The 18,524-nt window shown below is 29.1% G+C and overlaps 1 protein-coding gene and 1 long non-coding RNA gene across 3 annotated transcripts; both read right to left on the reverse strand.

Annotated features, from left to right (window-relative positions):
- Positions 1 to 959: 959 nt before the first annotated feature.
- On the reverse strand, positions 960 to 3,394 carry LOC126682978 (uncharacterized). Of its 2 annotated transcripts, XR_007641569.2 has the most exons (3): positions 3,281 to 3,394; positions 1,959 to 2,045; positions 960 to 1,236 (listed from the first exon to the last, which is right to left on the reverse strand). It is a non-coding gene; the product is annotated as an uncharacterized LOC126682978 (long non-coding RNA). The 2 variants fall into 2 exon arrangements; XR_008790825.1 differs by having other exon boundaries at positions 960 to 2,045.
- An 8,481-nt stretch (positions 3,395 to 11,875) lies between these two features.
- Positions 11,876 to 13,846, reverse strand: LOC126680053 (protein TIFY 10A-like). Its single transcript, XM_050375090.2, has 4 exons — positions 13,455 to 13,846; positions 13,105 to 13,252; positions 12,340 to 12,542; positions 11,876 to 12,228 (listed from the first exon to the last, which is right to left on the reverse strand). Exons 1-4 carry the CDS (start codon positions 13,603 to 13,605, stop codon positions 12,041 to 12,043), a joined length of 690 nt encoding a protein of 229 aa, XP_050231047.1. The 5' UTR covers positions 13,606 to 13,846; the 3' UTR covers positions 11,876 to 12,040.
- Positions 13,847 to 18,524: the final 4,678 nt, after the last annotated feature.

Below are 18,524 nucleotides of genomic sequence, written 5' to 3' on the forward strand. Positions count from 1 at the left end.
GTCATAAAGACATTGTTGACAGTAGCTCGTGTTGAGAATTTCAGTACTCATTGTTATCTTTTAGATTGTCGAATTCAACACAGATGAAAAATTAAAAAAATTGAGGCATGAAATGCCATTACCTTAAAGGATAATTCGTCAAGAATAGTGTATCTCCTATAATACAACAAACTCGTCTGATATGAGTTATTAGGAGCTAGGGTTTTAAATATAATTAGCGTAACATGTAAAACAAAATTTTAAACGTTCCAAGAAATCAAATAACAAAATATAGGACATGTTTTTACCTGATAAGATAATAAGTTGTTTTAAGATAAACATTTAAAATAATTAATTATAAAATTAATAATTGTGGCTATTTTAAAGAAAGCTACGACATGACGGGGGTAAAGGGGGCATGAATCCATTGCTTCCCCCCAACTCTTTACAATCTCATAATTATTTTTCACTTATAAACATAATAAAAGAGGTTTACACAAGTAAAGAAATGTGAGATTGTATATTGAAAAAATAAAAAGCCAAAACCAAATGCAACAGTTGTATTATTCTGATTCTTACTAACCCCCGAAATTTAAACCAAGCTTGTTTTACGACAAAGATTGTACTGCTCTAGCTTACAATGAATTTCTATGTGGACATGACTGTCACGACCCGATTTTCGGCGTCGAGACCGGCGCTAGGAAATGGGAGTGGTTGCTCCGAAACCCGTAGCAAGCCTTAAAAATAAATTAAAAATCACTTAAAAAATTTCGCGGAATTCAAATCATTTTCGAACATTTTAAAATCGCAGTTAAAAACGTTCTTATAAAAATTACCATTTAAACATGCACATAATTTTCTCTTTAATTATTGCATTTTAGTTTCAAAACCATTTCTCTATGGTTTATAATGCATCTCAATATGCATACCATCTTACTATGGTAATTACTGCATTTCACTATGCATGCCATTTCTCTATGGACTTAACTGCATTTCATTATGCAGATGCGTTCATCGCATTTTATTCAAGTGCAGTCGCTCGGACTTTCGCACAGCATTCACATATTACATAATATTAGAGTTTGCGCGTTATAATAAAGTATAAAGCATAAATAAGTCCAACGACTACTAAGGTATCATCATTCATTTATTCTAGCTACTGCAACTCTAAACACATAAAGAAAAGTCATTCTCACTTTATTCAAGTTAGGAATTTCCGGAACAAGAAATTGGAAATCCACACCTCAAACTACTCGCCTGTAAAAATATTAAATTCAACGGGGTCAGTTATAAAAACTGAGTGAATGCGTACAACATGTACTAATAAATATTAATATGAAAGCAATGCATTCCAGATTACCGATTCATATGAAACCCTAAACCATGATTCATGTTCCTATATGCTTTCAAAACAGGAAACATAAATATTCCACTTTTTCCATTCCATTCGGGTTAACCTTTTATTTTCCCTTTGGCCGTATTTATTTTCTCTTTTTGTACTTTTAGCCAGTCAAATCCGATTACTCTTATTTTACGTATTTGAAAGTCCCAGACTCTTCTTACAATACAACGGATTTCGGCAGTACATAAATACTGTCGCCAATTTTAATTTTTTAATAAAAGGTTCAACCTCTCAGATCTCGGCAGTTTCTCTACCTGCCTTTGGTCGTCTATATTCTGTTGCCTCTGAAGATCTGTTTCCATATGTCTAGGCCGTCGCCTGACTTCCAGACCGTCGTCCAGATTTCCACATACCATTTTTATGCAAACACATTCTAAATGCAATACCGGTGATCACACAGCACTATTGCCGCCTAATAGTAAGCATGTTTCAATGAATCTAAATCGGTTTCAAAACTATGTATAATAGTTCATGCGATTTAAATTCAAAATAAAATAAAGCATTTGCAAATCATGTAAAGCAGTTCGCAATATTTTTAATACTAATATTTAGCAGTATAAGTTGTAAACACACTCACAGTACTCGCTTATTCCAAATTTAAAAATATCACCCGTCGAATATCAAAATCTTCGCTCGCCGGTTTCCGCGACAAAACTCGCTGGATCTAATTTAGAGATTAAGCATTAATAAATGTAATAACTCTAAATTTTAGGATATACTCTAGACCGACTCAACCATATAAACCACATAATCACAAACCAAATTTGATTCCGACTATCTATTTCCGCGTCATCGTATTTCTATACGATACACTCTATCCACATAGTTTATTTATTTCAATAAATAAACATAGAATTATAACTCCATATAATTCTAACACATATTCAATTCACATAATTTTCTAAAAATACACTTTTAGAAAATATCAACAAATATACCACAATTCAAAAATAACCAAAAATATTTTTCCGTAAAATATTTTTGACCCGGGGCTCGGCCCCCCTTATTTTCAACCAAAATCATTTTGGCACTAACTGCTGCTGACTGAGCCAACATGCTCTATCCCCTCTGCTCACATTTCGGTTATCATATTCCGGTGGTTTTGGCCGGAAAACTCAAAAACGCTAAAAACGCTTAAAAATTCATTTTAAGCCATTTTTACACCGAAATTCACCAAATTCAGTTTCAAATACATTTTTAATTTTCATCTTGTAAAAACAGCAGCCCATAATTTTTAAAATAATATTTTCCATTATTTTAATAAATAAAATCGAAATAACAATTAATAATCAAAACTGATTATTAATCCGTCAAAACACTTCACAAAAATCATTTAAACTCCACAAATAATTATCAAACATATTTCATAATTTTTTCATAAATAATTTCTGCCCAGAAATTAAAAATGACATAAATACCCTTTTTAAACAATTTTAACCGAATAGAGTTATTAAAAATCAAAACCGATTAACAACCCATTAAAAATTCACCATTAAACATTTATTCACCATCAACCCAACATCTAACTCAAACATAAATAAAATTATTTCCAGAAATTAAAAATCAATTGATTTACCCTTTTTAAGCGATTTTTAAGCTTTAAAAACATTAAAAATCAAAACTCAACTAATTAAATTAACACCCGAATTAATTAACATTTTTAATTCACAAAAATCAAACTTTAAAGCATATATAAATCTAATCATATAGATCAGCCCAGAAAATTAAAGTAAATAATTTAATCTCACGGAAAAATTATTTTTAAACCGAAACCCATTAAACTAGTAATTAAAACCAACTAATTATCCATCAAACATCACATTTAAACCATACTAAGCATGTTTCTAAGATTCATCAATATCAGAAAATAAAAAAGAAGATTTGAGCTTGAAATTATACCTCAAACGAACATGCAAATATATATAAACGATCTACGCAATATTCCTGACAATTTTTATTAAGAAAATTTTGAGAGAAAATCAAAGAATAAAGTTTGGTGTTTTGATCTATGGTGTATTCGGCACCCACATAAAATGAAGAAGACAATAGAATTGCTTGGGCATCAAGCTTATCTAGGGAAATATCTAGATATTAATTTAGCTATTTCAATTATATACAAGTTTATGGCATTCTTGTGAATAATCCGAACTTTAGGGGCAAAATAATTTAACTTTCTCAAATATTCAAAAATATTAAAACATTATATATGGGCTGGATTAAAATACTTTTGGGCCTTTAAAAATATTTAAAATAATTATTTTGACGGTTTTTAGTGAAAAGTCGCAAAATTCACTTTTAACACGTAAAATTGCCAAAAATCATATTTAAGGCAAAACACATACCAAATCACATTTTCACACTTATAAATTCATGAGATGAATTTATTCACTATTTTCGAGGTCCTAATCAATTAAAATTGGACACACACGAAAATAAACACTAATAATTTTACGGGGTATTACAATGACTATGAAAAAAAAGGTCTAGACATATGTTTTTTGACATGCAATTTATTGAGTATTTCTTAACGTACTACTTTTCTTTTGTTATATTGGTTGTTTGTGACTTTTTACTTTATGTATTTCTATCGGATCAAAGGTTTTGAGATGAACCTTATTTACGGTTTCATGTTTGAACATCGGATTTCATTTTAGATCAGTGGGAATTTTCCTGATCTTTTCTAATTGGGATCGAAAATGTGAGCTACCAAGTGCTTTAGCAATGACTTTCTATGATTTGTTTAATAATAAAACGCGTACAATTTTGTTTGTATTTACAAATTATATAGGGGTATGTTAAATAAATTCATAAACTATATATATTTTCTCAATTTAATCACGAGCTTTAAAACGTCTCAATTGTATGCATGAATTTTTATTTTTTTCTCACTTTAACGCATATAATGACGTGACACTCATTCATTGAAGTAATTTTGTTGAGCTGGACATCATTTTTGACAGCCACGTCATCATGTTATGACTCTGTGTATCGAATTGTGAAAAAAAAAATCATGCATACAATTGAAACGTTTTAAAATTTGTGATTAAATTTAAAAAATATGAATCGAATTGTTTTATAATTTTTTTTTTATCAACAATGATATCATTTCATTGATTAAGAAATAAGTATACATGAATTATTCCATTACAAGCATAAACCTAATTTTCTAATACTTTTATATATTTTAAACAATATGTAGACAAGAAATTCAAGAAGAAAATTAAAATTTTCCATTCAGATAAAGGTGGAGAATTTATCAATTCAAAATTATCCTCTCACTTTCTCTCCACAAACGTCATTCATCAGGTATCTTGTCGGTATGCTTCTGAAGAAACATGTATGGTTGAAAGAAGACATAGAATTATTCAAGAGCTTGGTATGAGTATGTTATTCTTTGTGGTGCGCCTTTATTTCTATGGATAGAAGCCTTCAATGCTGTTGTCTATCTTATGAATCGTCTACCTACATTTGCTCTTAATTTCGACACACCGTACTTTAAATTGCATGATACTCAACCCGTTTACTCTTCTCTTCGTGTGTTTGGCATCAAATGATTTCTTTATGCTTGAGACACACGACGTAATAAGTTTGATCGTTCTTGTGTTTTATAGGATATATTGATAGACATAAATGATATACTCCCTCCGTCCCAATAGAGTTGTCCACTTTAAGAATTTTTTTTGTCCCAAAACTCTTGTCCACTTTCAAAAAGTAACTAACTTTACACTTAATTTTCCTACATTACCCCTATTTAAAGTCCACTAATAAAAATAAATTGCAAGTGGATCCTACATTAAATAGGGGTATGACAAGAAAAGTAAGAAAAATTTTACAAAAACTATAAACAATGATTGCATTTCTTAAACTATGTGATGAAGGTAAAGTGGACAACTCTATTGAGACGGAGGGAGTAAATGTTTTCATACTCAAAGAAAAAAAAAATTTAGGCATGTTGTCTTTGATGAACTATGCTTCCCCTATAAAATTGTTCATACTTCTTCTGTGTCATCTACTGTACCATATGTTATAAGTATTTTTGATTCATGGTTAGCACATATTGATTTTTCTCCTCATACATGTTCAGATTTGGAAATGTCTTCTCCACCATGCCAAAGAACATTACCAATAATAACAGTTCACTCTACTCCTTCTTTGCCAACAAAATCTTTGATGCCTTCCTTTGAAGTTTCTTCCTTACAAATACAAGATGCCATGCTACTAAACAAAGCAGCCATTTTCTCTACTTCCGATTTGATCTTTATATCACTAGCTGAAACAAACCTTGAGCCTTCACCAAACTTGCAAACTTTAAAAAATGAACCTGCTCACTCATTTGCATAACCAGATCAGCCTTCGAAAGCGCCACTCTCATGGGCTATGGTAACTCGTTCAAAAATTAGAATTGGTAAACCAAATCCTAAATATATCTTATCGAGTATTACATCATTTGATATTCCTCGTGAACCACGTAATATCTGATCAGCATTAGCTCATCTTGGTTGAAAGGCAGCAATGAATGAAGAGCTTGTTTCTCTACATCATAATCACACATGGAAACTTGTTCCTCGTATTTCTGACATGTATATTATTGGCTCTAAATGGGTTTTCAAATCTAAACCTACGCCTGACGGAAAGCTCGAGTAGTGGCTAAAGGATATCATCAAATTGATGAAGTTGACTATACCGAAACTTTTTCTCCAGTCATAAAACCTGGAACCATTCGAATGTCATCACTTTGGCTCTTTTTCAGCGTTGGCCAATTCGCCAACTTGATGTTAAAAATGCTTTTTTGCATGGATATATTTCAGAACATATACATATGGAACAACCACAAGGTATGGTAGATTCTCAATATCCAGACCATGCGTGCAAGCTACAACGAGCCCTTTATGATTTTAAACCACGTTCTTAATAAGATTGTTTTAGTTTCTTTCTTGCTTAATTATGGTTTTTGTAGTTTGGTTGATCCGTCATTATTTGTTTTTCATTTAAATCATGGATCATTAATATTACTTTTATATATCGATGATATACTTCTTACAGGTTCCACATTAACACTTGTTGCACCATTTGTTCAACTATTAAACAAAGACTTTTCAATGAAAGACTTAAAATCCATTCGTCATTCCCTTAGCATCAAAGTTCTAAAAACTAATGATGGTCTTCTTATGTCTCAGTCTGTCACGACCCATTTTCATGAATCGCGACCGGCGTTAGGGTATGGGTATGGTTGTACCAAAACCCGTAGCTAGCCTTGCGGATAACCAATTTATAACATTTAAAATAATGTACCTGCATAAAACCACATGCTCGGGGGCAACCGAGACTTCAGCCTAATCTAGCAGTACATAAAACAATATATATATTTAAAGTACGCTTATCTCAGAATAATCTCCAACAGTATGGCAATATAATATAAATACCATAAACATTGTAATCATGCCAAAAGCGATAAAGTAATAGTTGGACCAATCCAACAAACAATAGTCAAAACTATAAACGTAAGACTAAGACAAGAATAATATGAAACTACTACTGCGGTCTAAGAGTTTAAAATAGTTCGACTCTTTTATTCTGAAAATAAAATAAAAACCTCCGGGAATGAAGAAATGGAGATCGACCAAACGCTCAAATCATAAACCTGGAAAATTTGGGAAAACAACGGGGTCAGATTTACTGAGTAGAGTTTATATAACCATTTACATTTATTAAGTTAAAAACCTTTAAAACGTTTAATAAAACATTTTCATTATGGATTATCAATGAAACCCTAAACCACAATTCTAAATCCATTGTCGTGTCGGTGAGACGTATCTCAATAACCGATCCCCGACTATCACTTAATAAATAGTGAGCCCAGGAGACGTATCTTCCACCGGTGCCCTCACTAAGGTGAGACGTATCTCAAACCTACCTCAATACCATAATCATTATCGGTGCGCACGCAGTCCCGATGATGCCCATCGAGTAGCACGTTCCAAATCAAATCCACAATGCCGAAAACAGTTCGAAAGTTGTTTATACATACATATATATATATATATATATATATATATATATATATATATATATATATATATATATATACAAAATATAATAGTTGCTTAATAAAGAGGTAAATAGAGATATAAACTCACTGCATGCTATTCCACGTGAAACCGACAAGCACCTAACTCTGATTCGCCTCTGAAGTACGAACAGTCGACGGGTCTAAAAATAATAAAATCATAATTAAAAACAGACCCTAACTCTAAAGAGTACTAGACACCACATAGGACTAGCACAACAATACAAAGTCACATTTAATAATATATTAAATGCATTCTAAAAAATAACTCAAATTATAGAATACAAATCATATAAATATTTTTAGGATGATTCGTAAAATAATTTAAATAAATCCAAGTTAAAATCAATATCAGTGAGTCAGCCGAGTTATTAAAAACTATCAAGCTTCTTCCCACTTGCTGGGCGACCAAAGTCTAATCCGGTCCAAAAGTTTATTAAATTTATAAACCCGAGTTTATAAATTAAAATACTTGATAAACTAATTATCCTATTTTTAAAATAGAATTCAATAACTTCAAATCCAAGTAACCCAAGTTACAACTAAAACTTAACCATTTTAAGTTTATAAAAGTTTAGGGGCTAAATTGTACTTTAGCCAATTTGATTTTCGAAATCAAATTTAATTACTCGTTTTCAATATACTAAATTATAAATCAAACAAAAGTCCAAAAGTTATCTTATTGATAAAAACTTAACTTAAATAGGTCTTTTTGAAAGTTTAGGGGTTAAATCGTAAATTAGCCAAATTGGCATATTATTCAAAATGTAATATAATTATCCGAGTAATTATAACTTAAATTGTAAAATACTTATCGATTACATTTTACTAGTTCATAAATCCATTCCTAATTTAAAAGTTTAAATATAAAACAATAATAATAGATAACACAACTTGAGGGATTCAAAAGATTCAAGGTAAAACACTTAGTGACCATATTGGCCATTTGACCATCTTCCTCATTATATTGAACCATTACCCGCCAACCACACCATTTGAATGAACCAAATTTTTTTTACAAACAGTGGTCTTATAAACAATCACATTTAGACATTAGATAATGCAAACTTCAAATCTTAGAACCTAATTAGCAAAAACAAACTCCAACAAGCATTCAAGACATGAATAACCATGACACCATGGTCACAGTGCCAAGAAGAACGACGAAAGATGAAGAATGAATGGAGTTCAATCTCGGACATATCGATTCAGTTTATGATCAGAACGTAACTAAGACATTTAACAATAATCAAATAACAACGGCGTTGAAAACAAAAGGGACGGCAGTAAACTAAAACATGAACACGGTGAAATCGTAACGGCGACAAACGGAGGAAACTTAACGTACCGTTATTGATTTCAAGACGTGAGATTCGAAGAGATCGTTGAGTCGATGCGAACCGTCAAAGAACAATTGAATTAAAGCCTAATAATGAGATACAAAATCAAGAACTGTATTTGACGATAATGAAACGAAGAACAAGCTAAACGTGAACTTACCAAAACTTGGAATGGAGGAATGATGAAGATGAAGATAGGTGAAGTTCAGATTTGATGATGAGGAATGGCGGCTACTGTTGTTTAGTAGAGAATGAGATTTAGGTTTTTGGGATGAAGAAACGTGAACAAACACGTAAAAATAAGGGGGAAGGGCTGAGTTCAACTTGTAAGCATATAAGGGAAATATAAGTTTCATATCACTGCTGCAATTATCTCATTAAAAAGGATTGCATGGGCCTTAATATTGCATGGAATTCAAGGACATTGAATGGCCCAACATACATTCACGTGGGAATTAAATGGAAGGAGAACATGCATAGGCTTTAATATTGCATGGCATTCAAGATTTATATTTCATAAAAATTAGTTTCCTTTTTTCCTTTTTTTTTCCTTTTTCTTTTAAAATCTATTAATTCCCACTAAACACGAATCAAATCACGATTCAATCAACGAGCGACTAAAATTAAATTAAATAAAAATGTATAATAATAATAAATTATTTAAAACTTGATGGAAAGCAAGAATTTATAATTAAAGTTAAAAAAAATTAAAAATATGGGATATTACACAGTCTTATTATGGTCTTACCATACTTGAGCAATATGTTATGGTATATTGTAAGCCCATTCGTACTCTACTTGACATCAAGGCCAAGAAACAACACACCATCTCTTGCTCAAGTACCGAAGCTGAGTATCGAGCCATGGCCAACACTACAGCGGAGCTTACTTGGCTCACCTATACATTCTCAAAAATTTGTGCATTCCTTTGTCATCTCCTTCGATAATTTACTATGACAATCTGAGTGCACTACATTTGACAATTAATCTCGTACGTCATGCTCGAAGTAAACACATCGAATTAGATTATGTGTGTGATTGCGTTACTCTTGGACTGCTTGTTACTCGACACTTGGAGATCATCAAGTGGTATTGCCTAAAGCTGCCACCAGTGGCGGAACTACAGCTAGGCTGGGGTAGGCTCTAGCCAGGGCTGAAAATATTATATATGTTAACTACTATTGAGATATGACCAAAATATTATTTGTCTCAGCGGTTATATTACTTGTAGCCTTTTAGACTTTGCAATCGGGTGAGGGTTAGTAGTCTCCTATAATACCAACCATTTGTTTTTCTTTTTACCTCAATAAAAGTTAATAATAATTATAATACCAACCATTTAGTCTCAACGGTTATATCACTTGTTGCCTTTATATTAATCATTTTTCTCTCTTTTTTTATAAAAGTTAAAACTAATACTAGATTTTTATGTTAATATAAAAGAAAATTAAATATTAATTTATTTTTTTATTTTTTTCAATTGAATTAAGTTAAAATATTACTTTACAATTATAAAAAAATCAACCGAAATTTATTTCACGGCCCTAATTTTGAATTGAAAAAATACACAACTTATTAATTTTGATTCAGTTTATATCCTAATCTTACATCAATTTCGATGTTCTTAAAGGTTAAAATGTAAAATGATTAAAATTTGAATAAATATAGATGTTCAAATTCAAAACTAAAAATTTAGATTATTTTGCAGTTATAAAAAAAATCAACCGAAATTTAGTTTATAGTTCTAATTTTAAATTGAAAATACGCAATTTATTAATTTTGGTTCATTTTATACCCTAACCTGACATAAATTTGATGTATTTTATGGTTAAAATTATCAAAATTTGAATAAAAATAGATGTTTTAATCCAAAACTGGAAATTTAGACTTTTTTAATTTTCTCTTTTGAGTCGGAATGGTGAAACGGATTTTTATTAAAATATATTTCATTATAAGCTTTATAGCTATCTCAAATATATTTTTTATTCATATATTATTAAGCCCGGGCTGGAGAAAATTTCTAGTTCCGCCACTGGCTGCCACTGTATATTTTCGGACCAAACTTAGCCTTCATCCTTGACATAGTTTGCAGGGGGATATTCGCACACAACATCCTTGCAACACTGATATTTATTGTTCGAGTCAAATGAGTGATAAGGATGATAAAAAAAATTAAGAAAAGATAAGGATGAATGCTCTAACAATAACATCCAAATTAGTGGAGTGTTGTTGGAGGATAGGACAGATTTAAGAGAAACAAATTCAAACAAATATGGTAACTTAAAAGATGAGGGAAGATATTTGAAGATATAGTTTGTTATACGTATTAATCTTTTATTTAAAGTGTATTTCTTTTGCTGTATGTAAGATCATCCACAATACAATGCTAAATTAACATGCTAATACTATAATTTAGCACTAAGTCATTAAATTCAATTCCAATGTAATGTTATACTCTATGCTAAATTTAGCATATGCTATATCACATGTTAAATTTAGCATGAATTATAGCATATGCTAAATTTCAACTGACTAATCATAATTCATTTTCACTTATGATTTTATTATTACTTTCTTTTCATTATTTATTGATTTTCTTTTTATTTTCAATTTTATGTTTTTTTACGATCTCAATTGATTAAACTTTTAATTATAGGACACACGCCCGCATATTATGATATTTTATAAAAAAAAATTATATAATTCATCAATTCACTTAATAATTCTATTTAAAAGATCTCATTATTTTATCAAATAGAAAATAAAACTATTATTCCATATTACTGAGCCGAAGGATAACACTTTCGTACATGATCAGAGTATATTTTAAAAAAATTATAAAACATATGATTATTTTTTTATATAACATAATAAAAAAAATTAATAAATAATTATCATAATTTGCAATTATAACACTTTCTTTTAACATTTTGCATTGAAGATGAATTTAAAAAGTTATGCTAAATTTAACATAAAAAAATGGGCGCTGCATTGTGGATGCTCTAATGTGATGTAACCATCACAATTCTATTATCAATTAATACAACCATGCATTTATATTCTCATTTTCTACTAAGTCATTAATCATTAGTAGAAAAAAAGTAGAAGACAAATTTTATTACCAAATGTGATCATGAATGATATACTAAATACAAAAACAATCTAACAAGAATAGTTGGGATTTTAAAATTAATTCCGCTATGATATCCTAATTAATAATTAATCAACAGTGGTGCAATGTAACTCTCAAAATTATAACTTAAGCTCGAGTTGCTTTGACGATTGATGTTCTAAGTCGTTAAACATATCACTTCGTTGTTCGGATCCTGGACGAGAAGATGCCGATGAGTGATTTATTTGATACGGCGCGTTTGATGCCACTCTTTCTTTTCTCTTCTCTAAAAACCGATGTAATGATGCTCTTCTAGCAATTGGCAAATCTGATTAACCAACCAAATCAAAAATTTGTTAAAATTTACGAATTTAAATTAAAAAATTATAATCAAGATTAAATACGTTTTTAGAACTGTAAAATCTCGAATTTAATGTACCTGGTCCATAAACTTGAGGGCGTAATTGAAATTCTTCTCGAACTTTACTTGAAGAAGAAGGAAGGGCTGAATTGTTAGATTTGCAGGCTAAAGAAATGATCTCATTAGCTTTTTCAGCAGTCAAATCATCAAATGTTATAACTTGTCCTCTGTAAAATATGGTCAATTGAGCAGTTCCAGGATTATCTGCTTTTGAAGATTTTCTGGTAATCACAAATAAAAAGAATGTCAAGAATCAATGTTAATTATCATCATTTTCTAATCTTTAACTTAATTTTCTCTTTAAAAACTAAAAAAAAAACTTAATTTTCTCTTAATATACCATTTTCTAGAATCTAATTAAATTCAATTGAGATTCTATAAATTTTCGTCTTTTATTTCAATCTAATACCAAAATATAATTCATAGTAAAATTATATCAGACAATTAATTTATATTTTAAGATAAAATATTTCAATTTTTTCATATTGAATCGAAAAATAATGAAATACCATCGTTTGGAATAGAAATAAATATTCTGGTATCTCTTTTGATAAGAATTGGAGTTTTAATACCAAGTTAAAATAAAAGACAAAAGTTTAGTATCATTTAGACTTTTAATCTAATTTTGTTCATACTCATCATAACACATGTTACACAAGGCCCCAATTTAATTCAACATGCCAAGGGTGATTATGTAATTTTATCAAAGAAACAACTCTATTTTAACAGATAAGTAATTCTAGAAAATTTATGTACATGTAAATTAAGATCATAATTACTCACCTAAAATTACCGACAAATTGTGGTAAAAATTCCATGGATTTCATATTTTCCGATAGCACAGAATTGTGCCCTGATGCACTTTCAGCTTTATTTGTCATGCTTGACAGTAAATTTAATGTTTTTACAGGTGTTCTTGATGCTTCAGAATCTGAAATTTTCCCAAAAAAAAAAGGATTATTATATAAGCAATCTTTTCTAGAACATAAAACTCAAATTTAATTATATTAAATATTTGCAGTATTTGGTTCAAATACCTGAACATTGATTAAACATTTTCTTTTTCATGATCAACAAACTCAAATATTTAAAGAAAAATTTAAAAAAAAATTGCATGAGATATATATGTATACCTTTATTAGCTTCAAGATTTGAAGATATTCCATGAGTTATAATATTTCCCAAGCTGCCATTTTCTTTCAAATACTGGCTCAAAAGATTACAAGTTTGAGCAAAATTTGATTTCTCTGATGATTTACCAGATCTCTGGATCATATGTGCCATTTTTTTCTTTGAATAATACTAATCTTCAAAACTCTTGTATTTCTTCACAAATTGTTGAATCTTTGCTGAATTTAACGTTTCTTGAGAATGAATTAATGAACTCGTTTTCTTGAACTTTCTCGGAAAATAAATGAAGAAAGAAAATGCATAGAAAGTGGTGGGTGTTTTGTATTAGGACAGCAAGAATATATATATTATGGCTACTTCTTTATCATATTCTTTGAACCTTATTAGCTCATTAGCTGTACTACTTTTCTTTTACTTCTTTTGAATATTAATTAAAATAAATACATGTTTTTTCCCTACTTTTTAATTATTCAATGGTTATTTCTAGCACGTTTTATTTGCATTCTCAAAATAAAAAAGTTTGGCATGGATATTTAAGGGTAGTACTAAGAAATTGCACTTGGATTGCCATTATATTACAGTTTTGCCATCCATGTGTTTTTTCCTATTTGCCGAGCCATCCATTTTTGGTATCTTATTTATAGTCAAATTATATGACTTGAATGATCATAGGTGTGATTGAAAAAAAGGGTCCATGATTTTAATTTCATAAATTTAAAATTCACAATTAAAAAAAATGTAATCATAGAAAATTAATAATTAAAAAATCTCCATGTGAATTCCTTAAATCAGAGGCAATTTTGATAATAAGATAACACGTTGTGTCCTTTTAAGTCATTTAAGATGAGAGATCGTTACTTAACACCGTTAGTAGGTAGACGGAGATGTCAGCGCAGAGGATGACCGACTACCAGCGCAAGCGGGACCCATATGAAATTGCAAATCAAAGACAAATATTCTAATTCCGCACGTGATAAACAACTTCTTAAGTACCAGGGCTAGTTAGGTAATTGCAGCATAAACTCTATGAACACGTGTTTATATCGCGTAGCCATCCGGTTTTGTGGTGATCAAAATCCAACAAAATTACGATCATGGTCCATTGTCAAATCTTTTCATGTGGCTACACTACTTACAATTGTAGGCATAATATTTTATAATAATAGAATAGAAAAAATTTATTATTTAAGTTAGTACTTTTTATTAAGAGTAGTTTAAGAATTATTTCATGTATTAATCATCTTCTTAATTTGTGAGTTTGTTCTAAAATGATACAATTAAAAACAGAGAAAATATTATATTTTTATTATATTATAATATAACAATGTTATATGATGTGAAATTTCATTTTAGATTTTAACTGTATATTTTATAAAAAGGATGTAATACTGAATGTTATGCCATTAATTTATAATAAAACATTACAATAAAATAATTAGATAATTTTATTATAATAATTACAATGGTCGTCAATTAATTTAATATAAATGAAGTTGTTTTCTCTTTGTAAGCATGTCGAGTTATAGTTTTATTTGTAATTTTTTTAATTGAAAAACTAAAGTAAATTTGTTTTTGTTTAATTAACTATCTAACTATTATATCAAAAGTCGACTAATTTAAATTTGAACCAAGTCTCTTGAGAAATAAAAATATTATACCAAACTTTAACATAATTGAAATATTTAGGAGAAATTATAGAAATGGCTAAAAATGGTTTGTTTTTTTTTTCAAAATACAGTTTTCAAATAATATAAATTAATTTTTATAAGCCCCATATTTAAAAAAATTACATAAAATTTTTTATTTTCTACACTCTATATCAGGATTGTATCTAAGGCGATATTAACAATGTGTATCTTTAAAGTATATAATATGTATGTATATGCGATTTATTTTTTGTAGGAAAAAAGTTCAAAAGTAAAAATGTTTTTATTTTTAGATAAGGATGTAATTTTTAACTTCAAGTGTATTTTTAAAGACTAAAGGATTTTTTATAATATTTTTGTAGCGATATTAAGATAAATTTATATTTATATCCGGTCCATGATTATTTGTGAACCAAAACCAATCAAATAATTGAACATGAATATTTAGTGTTTCTCTATTATTTGATTGGATAATTCCATAAATTTGTCATAAATCAGGTATTGGTTAGAATTTTTTGATATTAAATAGAGAATTATTGATAAATGTAATATGGATAATCTAAATTTTGAACATGCAAAGAATATCCTTAAGAAATTGTAAATTATGTGGTTACTATATTACAAAGTAAATATTACTTTATTTATTTATTTATTGCTGACAGAATTTGGATAAATTATTATCACTTAAATTTAACAATAAAAATTATAAATTATAAATAAAAAAAATAAAAATACAACTTCATTAATTTTACTTTTGAATTAAAGATTATTTTTTCATGAGTAATTAAAAAATAATCAATTGAAATATTAGTTAAGTTTTTTTTTGAAAGGAAATATTAGTTAAGTTTGAATATCTCAAGTTGTCATCTTTGACATTAAGTATTGTTAAATTAAAGGTCAATCAAGATATTTTTATTTAAAAATATATAGTTTTTCATCAAAAGTTTCTACCAATTAAATCTAATTATTTTGATGATAATTTTTTTTTGATACAAAAAAGACTTGCCAAAGCCAGAGAACTCTAAAGAAATCTACACATACGGGGCAAGCATACGCCCGTAATATCGTCCGAAACGAAGCTGAGAAAACCGTCTATCATGCCATCATATTATGAAATTTATAGTATATAATAATTACACAATAAATAGGGATTGATTAGAAATTAAATAATATAACAACTTCTAAAAAGCATTGGTTAGAAGATAGGACCATACTATTTGTGAAAAAAGAAAAGAAAAGAGAGGACCATATGCAAATTATAAGATATTAATTTGACTAATAAAAAGGTAGCCATGTAGAAAACGTGTGAATAGTGAATAGCACCAAGCCACCAATATAATTAGCAAATTGTGGACTGAAAAAAGAAGACAAAATATAATTGTACACTTATGCATTGTCTCTGCGGTGGTTGGGGCACAATAGATAATACTGCTCTCTGTTGTCCGGAGGTTCACAAATCTAAACGAGTCTAAATAAAGTTGACTGTGTCAATTCAAAATTTAATTTAATTATAGCATACAAATTTAAATTTTATTTAATGTGTATGTATATTCAATTTAAATAAATTAAAGTTCAATAAAATGAATTTTATAATTCATCTAAAATATTTTCATCATAACATATAATTTTTAATTAATTATAATTATACAATTTAATTTAAGAAATAAAATATTAAGATAACATAAAATTATTATCTTATGTATAAGAGAATGACTCGTTTAGATTTGGTTTTTAAAAAAGTCTAATGACTCAATAATATTATCTTTTAAAAAATACATGTATTTATAGCTCAATATTTAGTTTTTTCCACATAATCATAATTTCAATAAATATATATATATATAAATTGTAGCCGACTAGATATGTTTTTATAAAAAATCTTTAATTATAATCAATCTTAACAAAAATCAATCGAAAGATACTTATCAAAATTAAGCTGCAATTTGCATTTGTGTTGTCTCTCTAGAAGGCAATTTTTTTCTTCTTGAGAAAATCCCTGGAACTCTCTTTTTTTTCTCTAATAAACCCTAGCTGTCTAAAGTTTCTTTCATATTTTTTCTTCGGCAGCCGTCAATGGCTTAATTTTTCTGTTGACGGTAGCCACTCCTTTATTTATATTATTTTAATTTCATAGAATATAATAAATAGCCAATTCTTTTTTATTTTTTGATGGATTCAAATTTATCACGAAGCACAATTCAATTATCAAGAAGCGAAAATAGATTGAAGATCTTTCATCAACAAAATGGATTTGTCTATGAACTATACTAGTTTTATTTATTTTTTATTGTTTGTCTATTTTATGAATGTTTTATTTTATCCTTTCTTTATGAAAGGCTTGTTGTCCTAACTCTGTGAAAGATTTGCTGTCTCTTTTTTAGAAGGAGTTATGATCAAGTGTTGATTAAATCGGATGTTGTGAGTTTGCGGGTGATTGTAAAAGTTTGAATGAAGAGTGATTGAAAATTGCACTTAATTCACGAAACAGTTAGTAATTTGTTTTTATTTTCGTAAGTAAGATCTGCGAATCAGGCAGCATATTGTCTGTTCCATGTCAGGTCATCGGGTTTAGTTTTCAAATTATTCCGAATTTTTTATAAATGTAACTGTTTCATATTTAATTTAATGAAATCCGATGAATTTAAAAAAAAATCCCTTGAGAGTTTCTAATATCTGTATCATTTCAATAATTAAATATTGTGCAGTCAAAATGATTCAATTTTATCCCACAATTGAATGGTCACTCAAAAGAATTAGACAAATAAAATTGACCACTTATTTTTTATCATTTCATTTTTGTTACATAAACAGAGAAGAGTCTAAATATAAATAAATAAATAAATAACTAAAAAGGAAACATTAAGCTTTGGGTCATGGGCCATGGGCTTTTTGTGTAGAAGAACATAAAGAGAAAACACAATCTCTTGGGCCTAATGAAACAGTAATACACATAGACATGTTCGCTTTCATAGAAGGTGCCAATCTAAATTAGAAGGAAGGCGAAAACAAAAATCAGCACCGGAAGGACCACTTATTTGTTTGTTTACCGGGTTCGGCACACTTTGTTCGCGCAACTATATATCTTTCAAATTTAATCAAGGATATTTTATAACTTTACGGGCCCGGTTTGAACCGATCTCGGACACTACCTGATAGGCTTTATTATCATTTATGCAAACACGAATCCGGCCCGACTTGTTATATGCTACCCAAAACCGGCCACCCTCTATGTAAGCGATTGTGCTTTTCCAAATTTATATGAGAAATCACATAAAAATAAAAGCTAGAGTGCACCCATAAATGGCAGGATTTTTCGGACTCAAGCTCAAGCCGGTCTTAAGACAAAAACCAATATCCAAGCCCATCTAAAAACAGATTGGCCTGGATGGATACTCATACCCATAAATATATCCAAATACACATCTT

This window comes from Mercurialis annua, linkage group LG5 (genome assembly GCF_937616625.2).
Source record: "Mercurialis annua linkage group LG5, ddMerAnnu1.2, whole genome shotgun sequence".
Classification (NCBI taxonomy): domain Eukaryota; kingdom Viridiplantae; phylum Streptophyta; class Magnoliopsida; order Malpighiales; family Euphorbiaceae; genus Mercurialis; species Mercurialis annua.